General features: G+C 36.6%; 1 protein-coding gene across 1 annotated transcript in view; it reads left to right on the top strand.

Moving 5' to 3' along the window:
- Positions 1–2,559: 2,559 nt before the first annotated feature.
- Positions 2,560–12,232, top strand: part of GUCY1A2 (guanylate cyclase 1 soluble subunit alpha 2) — a gene marked incomplete at its 5' end in the record, with an annotated part of 134,334 nt that continues 124,661 nt past the window's right edge. The window contains 2 exon segments of the mRNA XM_033515848.1: positions 2,560–2,642; positions 3,119–3,243. Coding sequence (XP_033371739.1) covers positions 2,560–2,642; positions 3,119–3,243 — 208 coding nt within the window.

Genomic DNA, 12,232 nt, shown 5'->3' on the forward strand with positions numbered 1-12,232 from the left:
GTTTAGAATTATCTAACAACATCTAGGCAACTGATTTAGCTTTCAGGAGAGAAAGTTAACATGGGATATTTTTTTTTTTTTTCCATTCAGCACTGCAGGAGAAGGGATGATTTCCAATGAAATAAGTTCAGGACTAGGAGATTGCTTGTATTGTCAAATCTTGAGGTGGTCAAAATGGTTTTTCCCTGGTTAAGGAGTGCAGTATGTATGCCAGGCATGAGAAGGACAATCTGTGGATGATTGCTCAGGTATTCTAAGCTGAAAAACTTCTTGAAAAGACAAAAAGTTGTTTTTCTTCCTTTGCTGTGATACCAAGCATTGCTGTATTTCATATGCTTGCTGTAAAAGCACTTTGGTACAACCAGAATGGAGATTTAATTTAGCAATCAAACATTTCTATTATTCCCTATTTCATGTCAGAGGAGTTGCTGGTGGAGTACTGATGTTCTGTGTGTAGGGAGTGGGGCTGAGGGAAATGCTGTATGGAAATGGGAAATGGCAGCTCCCACTTCTTGGCTTAAAGCTATTCTGCTTTGCTTTGTTCTGGTGTGAGAAAATACATCTCTTCTGTATGTAAAGAGTGGGTTTTTCTGCCTGCTGAGCACAGGAAGGCTTCTCAGTTTCTGTGAGAACATGCCTTTAAATATATTTGTAGCCATTAGGCCCAAAGACTTCAAGACCTGCTGTATCACTGAGAGGATTTTTTTTTATTTGTGATGGTTTCACTCATATGGTGCTTCCATTGTGTTTTACAAGAGAACATGCAATGTTTAAAGCCTTTTGGCACATGTAACTTAGCTCTTGCAGAGAAGTAAAGTGATTACCTGATACAGAGTGAACAAGAAAAACCTCTTTCAAGGTTTGCATCTATGTTGAGCTTATTTTTTGTTCATAGGCTCATAGAATCATTTTGGTTGGAAGGGACCTTTAAAGGTCCTCTAGTCCAGTTTCTCTGGAATGAGCAGGGGCATCTTCAGCTAAATCAGGTTGCCCAGAGAGAGCCCCATTCAACTTGACCTTGAATATTTCCAGGAATGGGTTACCTGCCACTTCTCAGGACAACCCGTTCCAGTGTTTCATCACCCTTGCTATAAAAAGCTTCTTCCTTAAATCTAGTTTAATTCTATCATCTTCTAGTTTTAAACCATTGCCCTTGTCCTACTGCAACAGGGCCTGCTAAAAAGTTTGGGCTATACTTATGCTTTTGTTGAGTCCATGCATTTAAATTTCAATTTTTTGCAATTTTATTTAATGAATTTAATTTTTTAATTCAAAAGTGGAGACGCTTTCTTCTAGTTTGGTATTAGAAAATAATTTTTTTGCAGTCGTACGAACCTAGTGTAGCCTGGTATACAGGTTTTTCTTCCTGCTGTCATCAGGACAGATGACTCCTGCAAACTCATGAGCAAGAGCTTGAACAAGGTAGAAAGCTCAGCTCTTGAACTGCTGAATCTGTAGGCTGGTAAGCAAAATTTGAGACTTTCAAAGGTGATTGTGGTTTTAGAATGAAAATCTTCTAATTAAGGGGTATTTTGACTACTACTTTCTAAAACATTTAGATGTCTATTCTAAAAGGCAGGAAAAGACCAAACATCTCTAAAATTTCAACGTATGTTGTTGTGAGTCTGATCAAAATGTCCCTGTGTGCTTTTGATACAGAAGAAAAGCTTATAAATCTCATTTGTGATCTCTGTCTGACTTCTGGCACCAGGTCAAAATAGACAGGTGAAGAATCTCAGATTTGATGCAAACTAGTAGTTTTGGAAGAATAACATTTTGCCATAAGTGACTTGGAAAATTCAGAAGAGAAAATTACATGGATATCACATGTCCTTTATTTGCCCAAAGATCTCTCATTAATTCATTTGAAATAATAATAGTCTCAGCAGAAATAATAATAAGAAAATAAACATTTATATACATAAGTATTTTGGTGAACACCATATAGAGGTAATAATGCAAATAAAGAAAATTATGCACATGTGTAGTTTGGTGAACACCTATTAAAGTGAAATAGCATAGAAATGCTTGAAGCATGTAATGATTTTCTTTTGATGAACTTGATTTTCCTAGTAATCTGAAAGATGACTGAAGAGTTATAGCTTGTCAGGAAAATAAGGCAAAATAAATTGCATCTTTGTAATATTCTTTATTAGAAAATGATGTAGGGAGCATCTAGAGTTTAAAAACTCAATGCCTTTTCCTGGTGATACTTTCATCACAAAATAATGGCATTTTCATGCAGACTATTTCAAATTAATTATTTTAAATTAGTGAGATGGTTGGTGGGTGATAGATTTTGAGAGCTTTTTTTGAGAGTGAAGTGGCTTCTTTGTTATGTGCAACTAGCCTTACGAGCAATATTAATTATGCCACATTGTAAAATTCTTCCTATTTTAATAGTAAAGTAAGATACAAGGAATGAATAATAATATTTCATATCTGTTGTTGCGATGGGCATATGGCTGGTGGAAGATAAAGAGGAGTAAAACTGGAGAAAAATAGTGCATTAAAAGATCTGTTAATTGAACTGCGCTACAATTCCCTAATCTTACAATTTTTAAAATTATTCTTCCATAGCCTCAGACCATTCGGCAGACTCTTCAAAAGACCCTGCAGTATTTTGAGCATCAAGTTATTGGGTAAGTGTTAATGTGAGGTAGTGAAAGGTGCATGGTAATGTTTTGCTCTGTGCTTTCCAATTCACAGCCTTACATGATAAGCTTTTTAATTTAGTTTTTAATTTTTTCTCTCAAATTCTTAGAGATGCTTTGGAATAGCAATACCTAATCTGGATGTAAATGGTAAACTGCTGTTCAGTCCTGCTTCTGTACAATCCCATCAGATGACGACTGTTTAATGAACTGCAATGTTTCTTTTAAAAAGTGAATCTTTTTCAGTCTTAGACTATCAGGTTGGAAAGGGACCTCAAAGTTCATCTAGTCCAACCTTTCTTTAGACAAGATGGCTCAGCACTCTCTCCAGCTGGATCTTTTAATTGCCCATCATTGGGAGGTCTTAATCCTTTGCCACCACTTCTGAAAGATATTTGTTGACTTTGCATTTGATTTGCATAAGGAGTACTTAAAACTTTTTTTCTTTTTTTTTTTTTTTTTAGTAGTTACAGAGATGCAGAGAAGAATTTTCACAATATATCAAACAGATGCTCCTATACAGACTGCTCTGGCAATGAAGAAACTGAAGATGTCTCAGGAATTCTCCAGTGTACGGCTAATGTACTAGGTATGTCGTTTTTCAAGGAAATTAGTTTTCTTTAGTTGGAAGGAGAGTTTACTGGCCATCCTAATGCCAACAATGAAACCATAAATTTTTGCTCCAACGACAGAAATTTAGGACATAGGCAGCAACATACCAGTGCACTGTTACTACATTTGTTTCCTTTTCTACATACATTTTGAACCTTTAAGAAAATCCAGACTTACTGTCAGTGAAGACAATAAATGTGTATTGTGCAATACCCAGTGACTTGAGAAATTTCAAAGGCTTCTGGCAAATGGACTTGCTTCTGTGCAGGCCTTGGAATTATCTCTGATGTTTTTATAGGGGTTCTGCAGAACAACAGACAGTTCTATCATCTGTGGGCCTGGTGAATAGAGGGCCTGAGAAACAGCACCAGGGTGTACCTGAGACATGAAACATTCTGGAAACTTAAATTTTATTCAGCAAGAAGCACAACACTGAAATCTGACTGTGTACAATAATAGGAGATAAGTTTTAACTTTCCGTGTCAGGGGAATATGGTGAGGTGATAGTCTGATCACATTCTGGTCTTTACCTTTGTATCTTGCTGACTTAAAATACTTTTGGAGGCTATGAATTGAGTATCTGTCTTTTCTACTGCAAACTGTTAAACAGACTTGGTGTGCTCTGTGAAACAACAAACATGATCTAGTTTAGAGATGACTGTGTTTCACTGGTGTTCAAAATGCTTTTTTTCTTTTGCTATCCAGTGCCTTATTCTGTAAAATGCTAGGTGCTGCCAGGATGTTCTACATGCCTTTAACTGCTGCTAGAAAGAGGTGGCATTCTGTATTTTGCGTGTGTGGTTGTGGAGAGATTTTAGAACAAATTGAGTTCTAAATGTGTCGAGTGTTAGTTACCTTTTTTTTAAAATTTTAAAATATTTGCATGCTAGCTCTCTAAAACAAATGCTGTGAGTGATAAGGCAGGACTTAGGCAAAGCAGAGACTTTTCATGTTATCAGGTGCATATTAATATTATAAAAAGCCAGAGTAGACATTCAGTACTTGCTTCATCATGACACAAAGTGTGTGTTCTAAGAAACATTATTATGAATAATTTTTCACCTTCATAGTGCTTTTAAAGCAATATGCTAGTTCTAGTACCTCAGCATGGCTGAGTAACGTGCAACCTGTTTCTTCAGTGGTATCCTCACAATGCATGTTTATTAGGGGAAGACTGGACTTTTGGGACCAAAGTATAGGGGTAACATCTAAGCATTACTATCTTGGGGAACTATTAAAGTCGGCTTTGTTGAAAGTTAGGTTGCAGAGACTTTTTCTTGGACAAGTTCACCTCTTAAAGAATGAGTTCTTAGCTAAAAAACTCCTTCAGTATGAGCAAAACACTGAGATAATTTAAAAGCAATCCTTCTCCCTACTGGGATAAGAACATAAGAGAATCAGCAGTAAACCCAGTTTCTTTTTTCTGATTGTAGCTCCTTTCACAACAGGTAAATAATTAATGGAGGCTGTGTAATTAATTCTCACATAGGCAGTTATTTTTCTTGTTGAATAAGGACTGGTAAGAGCCACCTCTGGGAAAGAGGGATGTAACCACTGGGGTGTGTACCTAGAGAAACTGGCATTGCTGAGGCAGGAGTCAAGCATGAATCTGACTGATGACGGCTAGAGAAACTGTTGAACCAAATCTGGCTCTTAGTTTATTTGTATGAGTAGTAAGAGGCACTTGCTGTCTAGAGCTGGAGGAAAATGTTTCCTTAAAGATCCTTGAAAGCATCTTCCTGTTCTCTGACCTTAGATATTGCCAAAACGATTCACCTCTTCCAGTCTTCTAACCACCTCTAAAATAGTCATTTGGCATTCCTTATTCATCAGAAGAGTGCAAATGCTGAGATCATTGGTAAGCTTGGAAGACTGTGAGCAGATGCTTCACACTGTGGTCCTGGTTCACTTCACTGCTCACAGGGAAGTGCTGACTGCAAGCTGTTCACTCAGCTCAATGCATGTGATTTATCATGTATGAATACTGCAATTTTCCTGTTGTCAAGTCAGCACTAAAGTGTGTCACCATCTTCCTGCAGCACAAGGACTTGATTCTCCTTGGCTCCTTGCTGAGTTGCTCTGCTGCAAGTCTAGATAGCGATAGAAGTCTCCCTGCTTTAAAACACTGTAATTAAAGGAACCCATGTCCATTATGTTCAATATGCTCCGTAATGTCCATTATGCTGTAAACTGTGTATGGTACCAGATCAATCACAGAGTTTTCCTTTGCAATGACAGCTTCTGAGGCAGGAGGAGTTAATTTAACTTTCAAACCTTTCAAAAATAGTCCAGACAGCTTTGTGATGGACTCTGCTTTCATTAATTGGTGCATGCATCCTTTTACACTGTCCTTCACAAACATATAAAAACAAAAAATCCTTTAGGTTGAAAAAGATCTTTAAGATTATCAGGTCCAATTGTTCATGCAGCACTGCCAAGTCCACCAGTAAACTCTGTTCAGAGGAGATTGACAGTGTTGGTTTGAACTTATTTTAGAAATAATGATAAGAGAAAGATGTCCAGGATGAAGTATGTTATGTGGATTACTACATTTCTTTCTTAGGTGACTATAAACTCATACTGAGATATGCTAGAGAGAAAAGTTGTATCGGAAGAGATTTCTTATTTGACCTTTGGCAAGTTTTTATCCTTTCTCTGCCTCAATTTCCCATCTGTACAATGGAGATAACAGGATTTTTTAAAATCCTTTAAACCATATGTCAATGCTATTCAGATTTCAACCTTCTAGAAGTAAAGGCATTTTCATACCCTTTGTACATTCAGCATTTTGAGAAATGGCAGTAAATCTCATTTGGGACTGCTTTTGTCCTCATGATTTAAAATAATTTGATCTCAAGTAAGATCAGAGTGTGCATTTTTACTTAAATGCTGCCAGAATAAAGCAGAAGATGTTCATGTAGCTGCAAATTAAACCTTTAGCAACAGGAAATTACAGATGAAAACTTTTTTCTTGTTCTATAACTACTATTGTAAGGAATTTATTCCGGGACATGAAGCCTTTATGACCTATCTCCTGTTTATTTTTCTGGCAGATATTCAAAGAAGGTTTGTGCTACTGAGCTTTACAAAACAAAACAGTAGAGAAATGCCCAATTTTCCTTTTTGAACCCCACCCAGTACTTCCAATATATCACATGATATTTCTCACATCCCAAATGCACGTAGCAGATAAAAATTGTACAACCTTCACCTCATCTCCTCCACTCTATTCAGACACTGCAAACAATAGCCTTTGAAAACATGAACTATTTTGCACTCTTCAGTCCTTCACAGGGAAGAAAAAGAAAGGAATCTTCACAAAGGCAGTTCCCTTCTAAATGGCATTGGTATTTCCTTTGGATCCTCTTTGCATCTTGCTGAGGAGCTTTATAATCTGTCCTCATTTTGATAGTAAGACTAATGAAAATAACCTGAATTTGTAAAGTCATATAAAAAGAGCTGTTGTCCAAAATCTGCAAAGCAGCAGAAGCTATTCATACCCAGTCTCTAACAATACGGAAGGAATGTTGTCTTTGAAGCTCATTTTTGAATTTTAGACTGCAATATCTAAATTGTGTGTACTGCAGCACTGTGTTAGATACACTAGATAAATAACACTTGGTCACACAGTCCAAAGTTGAAAATGAATGTTGTCAGGTGTATCAGATCATTGTTTCAGTAGGAAGGCCTAGGGAAGTAATTTTACTTATCTGACTTGCCATTGCTTAAAATGCAGAAGAAAATTCTCCATTTTTTTTTAAATTCAAGCAAATAATACTAGAATTACCTAATTTTCCTTAAAAAGTGCACAGCACATATCACTGGCTAAGTCACCTCTGCATGTGGACTCAAGTGTATTGCAAGAATTTTTCCTATTAGGCATTTGTAACTTATGGGATAATAATGCTTTTCTTTTGATTTTGCTTCAGAGAGTGGTGTGAGGAATTTGCTTGTGTCTGTCTATCTGGGCATCTTCTGTTTGGAGTATGATATGGTGCAATGGCAATTCCCTAGGGATTCCCTAATATCCTGGTGATAAGTTGTATGGAATCCCAGCCCAGAGCCCTGTTCTGTCAGGGAGATAAATCATGTTTCTGGATTCAGCCTCCCCAAGACACCGAGGAGGAGGTGGAATGCATTGTTAGAGTGAGGTTTTAGAGAGTTCTTGCTCTGGGTGACATTTGTTTGTCACTACCAAAGAGAACATGTGCTGCAGGCTGCTTTATATAGGGCAAATCACTTCATGCCTAAATATATCTTGCAGGGCTGATTCTTCATTTAGTACAAAGGGCATAATTCTGTAAAATAATTTGTTCTCTGTACATGTCAAAGTTAAAGAGCTATGTTTCCTTTATGAAACTAAGAAAATCTTAGCTCTTATATGAGGCAATGATGTAGAAGCTGTGTCAGGGCAGGTTTAGGCTGGATGTTAGGGAAAGGTTATTTACCCAGAGGGTAGCCGAGAGCTTCACTGTGGTGACGGCAGTTCAATTTGTATTGCTGCACTGCTGAGCACCTGGGAAGTGGTCACATCACCAAACCTGACAGAATTCCAGAAGTGCTTGGTATGATTCCTGGGGATGTCTTGTGCAGGGTCAAGGGTTGGATTTTCATGATCCTTGTGGGTCCCTTCCAACTCAGAATATTCTATATTTCTACGATACTCTGTTCTTAAAGAGGAATAAATCTGGGATCATTCTGGTAACTATTAAATAACTGCTGAGAAATATTATATTTGAAGAGGCAGGAAATAATTGAAAAGGAGGTGTCAGGACAGATCTTAGCCTACCGTGCAATTAGACCAGGTGTAATGTTTGGAAAAGGTAAACAAAGGTTTGGTACACTGACTTCCTGGGACATGTCTGAGGACTGTAAATGCTTAGATTTTGAAAGTATCTAAATTTCTGTCACTTCTATGCACTAAGAACTACAGATAGTCATTAGGATGCAACTAATTTAGGATACACAGCCTGATTTATAATTAAAGTTGTTGGTTTACAAATGGTGTAAAAGGAAATGTTACACAGCCCAGAGGACTGGCAATACTAATGGATCTAATAATACTTTATCCTGGGGGGGGTCTAAGCTATACACACAGGGCTCCTGTTATTTAGCAGATGTTACAGTGCACTGGCAGCACAAAAGTAATCTAAACAAAAAGCACGTAATTCATGTGATTTCAAAACTGAGATGAGTACATCTCAATTAGAAAAGGACAAACGTTTATACCAAATGGCCTTAGACATCCCACTCTTCTCAAATCAGAGCTATTTATTGTTAGAAAGCAGATGAGCTACCAGCAGATAATGAGCGGTTTGAAATTATGATGTACAATAGCATCTTGTAGAAGTCTATTTATAAAGAACATATTCTGGCCATGATTCATTGACTAAATGTAGGTGTTTGTCATTATCTGAGGTGCTGTGAGGTATCTTATGGCCTCTGTCAGACCTTCAGAAATGTGTAGGTCTCCCTTAGGTCCCTCATCTTGGCAGACAGAGTAACTATCTGTTGGTTCTTTTGTAGATGTCATGGATGTCTTATGAAGACTCCAGAAGCATTAGATTTCTATATTTAGTCAGATGAGTTGAGCCCTTTATATATGTGAGGAGTTATGAGAGATGATTTTGCATTTAATGGGAAGAGTTTTTAGATTCCATTGCAATTTTATTCATTTCAGGAAATGCATTTCTACTCCCTATGTTAATTGAAAGACATATATTTATGTAAATGAAAAAAAGCAAATGAAAAAAAATCCTTATTACTGTTTAATCTCTAAAGTTAACAAGAAACAAACCTGATCTGCCTAATTTTTAGGAACTACCAATCTAATGATTGCAGTTTTCATTTAATAAGCCCTGCACAAATATAAGAAGGGAGCTTCCCAGGTTGTGGTGGGGGACATAAAATCATGATAGTCTTGCTTCACATAGCTTGGCTTTGCTTGCAGAATTGGCAGCTACTGAGAGCACTATATGGGGGCAAAAACCTCTTATGCTGCCTATTCTTAATATCTCATGTGAGCTTCTTGTGTCAACAGTTTTGAGTAGAATCTCATTTATTTATGTTGAGAACTGGCAATCAGCTCCCCACCTCAAGAGGCAGTAATTACAATGATATTTCCATCACTGGTCAGAGGACAAGGAAAGAACCCACCTCATTAAAAGTGGATAAAAGAAATATTATAGGTGAACAAGTGTCAGGAATTCTTTACAAAAGTAGTTCTCATTTATATTCCGTGAAATCTTGAAAGGTATGCAGGTCCTGCATGTCACTGTAAGAGAAGTATTGTATAGATTTTTCAGCCATGTCACAAGGCATGATATAATATTACTGTATTTATATAAAAACCACCAAAAACTAATATAAAAATGCTATCTGGATTCCCTAGATGATACAAATTCACTGTCATAATGAAGTGAAAGTAGGAATTTATACAGTAATTAAATACTGGTACTCACTTATAAGCCAAATGATTCATCTAATGGACCTTCAGCATTAGTGTATACACAAGAAAACCTTTTTTTATTCCGAGACTAAACGTTGCTTTTCCTACTATCTAAAATCATTCTTTGGAATTCTGAACTGCCACCTGTCTTTCTGTCCACTGGTCTGTTTAAGGAAAAATGTTACTGATGCCAAAAATTTGATAATCCAAAAACATTTAAGAGATACTTGTTATAACTGAAGGTGGCAAATTCTGCTTCTGTTCACAGTATGAGGTCTGGAATTGCATATTTAATTGTTCCAATCCCTTAAGGTTTTGTATTTACAGATTCTGAATGGTATCTCAGAAAAAAACCAACATGTTTTTCAATGCCAAATGAGTCAGATGCTGGCCACTCTGCAGCCATTGTCTTCATTATTTTCTTTTAGGAAAAACTGGATGGCTTATAACTGCTTCTGCATGCTGTACCAATTAATGGATTACATTGGTTTTTTATCGCATCACATCAAATCTTTTTATCACATCAGATTTTTTTATCTTCTGATTATTTCTCAAGAGCCTATGATTTGCGATTTTCTTTATGGGAACAGATTCTTACCTAATTTCTCCAATTTGTAAGGTACAAAATACTTAAAAATATTGTATTAATTCCCTGACATTTTGTAGTGTGTTTTCAGTTGACATTAACTGCTGAAAAGAAAGTGAAGACCTTTTGCTAGCATGTTATTACAGGATGAAGTCATCTATTTCTGCTCCAGTTTAGTGAAATGCTTAATTTGTACTTTGAACCTGTGCTTAAAGACTTTGGTAATTTTGGATCGTGCTAGCAAATACAGGATCCCTTCTCTTAATGTCTTTGAGACACATTTTCAAAGAATAATAATTTTTCACAGATCCAAAAGTGCTTTTTAGTGGAGGTCTATTGCAATATTTTCATTTTGTGGTTGTTTTGCCTCAATTTCCAATGTGCATATTTAGTTCCTCTCCAATATGGACTAGAATAAAAGTGACATTGTAAGGAAAAGCAACAAAAAGAAACTACTATGAAAAAAACATTGAAGTTAAGATGTGATTTGTTTTCCCTACATAGATTAAATCGTAGGAACACAGTAGATCCCTCTCCAGAAGGAAAACAAATTGAGAGTAATGAATTTTTAGAGCTTAATTTACTACATTAGTAGAAGGTTTGTAAAAAAAGCAGATGTTCAAAATAACAAGTTACTTCAGTTGGGGAGCAGCAGAGAGTGTTGGGATGATTTTTGGTTTGTTTTGTATTATTACCACTTAATGGAGTGTCCCGGTGAACCAAGGAAGAAGTTTTCCTCCGTATTAATTGCAAGGCAGGGCTCATTAGGAAGCCGTGTTGGGGCCATACATGAGGTGATAAGGGAGTGCAGTGGCCTCTGCATTTGGAAATGATGAGCCCTCATATAGGTCTCAAATATAATTTCTTTTTCTTGGAATCTGAATGAAAATTTTGCTTAGAGTTCCACAGTGAAAAAGGAAGAATGGAAATGCTGCCTTTTCAGAATGGAATAGCAGATTGTCAGTTTCGATGAACAGAAGTTGACTCATGTTTTCAATGCCATATTCAATTTGAATTATTCCATTGCAAAATCAAACAGAAAAACAAGTGTACAATTATTCAACAATTGAACATGAGATGAGTTTGAAAAGACTGGACTTTTTATGTAGATGCATAATCTGAAGATTATAAAAAGATTATTTTGACTTTGTCTATTCTCAGCATAAAATAAAAACAGGAAGTACCATATGTTGAAATTGGAAATCATAATGAATGTAATTTTTAAAGATAACAACTAGCCCATGGAAGTCTCCTAATGTAATAAAATATGCCCCATAGAGAGTTCTGGAATTATTTTTTTTTAGCATGAAGATTTTTTACCTGTAATAAAACTATCTCCCAGTCTGGTATCGTCCTGGATTTATCTGGGATAGAGTTAATTTCTCCTCAGTAGCTGGTACACTGCTGTGTTTTGGATTGAGTATGAGAATAATGTTGATAACGCACTGATGTTTTGGTTGTTGCTAAGTAGTGTTAATCCTAAACCAAGGACTTTTTTTGTGTCCCTCACTCTGCCAATGAGGAGGGGCACAAGAAAGCTGGGAAGGAGCCCAGCTGAGACCCAGATAAGCCAGTGGGACATTCCACAGCATTAGAATGTCATGCCCAGTGTATAAACTGGGGGAGTGACCTGGACCAGGACAGGGACTGTCAGTGGTGGTGAGCAATTGCACTGGGCATCACTTGTCTTAGCGTGTGGGTTGTTTTTTTTTTTTTGTCTCTTATCATCATTATTACGATTTACTGTTATTATTATTACTATTATTATATTTTTCTTTTGTTTAAATTATTAAACTGTTCTTATCTCTACCTACAAGTTTTACTTTTGATTCTTCTCCCCATTTTGCCATGGTAGAGGGCTGAGCAAGTGACTGTATGGTGTTTACTTGCCAGCTCAGCTTAAACCACAACAGCTATGTGTAGGAATATGGG

This window comes from Parus major, chromosome 1 (assembly GCF_001522545.3).
Source record: "Parus major isolate Abel chromosome 1, Parus_major1.1, whole genome shotgun sequence".
NCBI lineage: Eukaryota > Metazoa > Chordata > Aves > Passeriformes > Paridae > Parus > Parus major.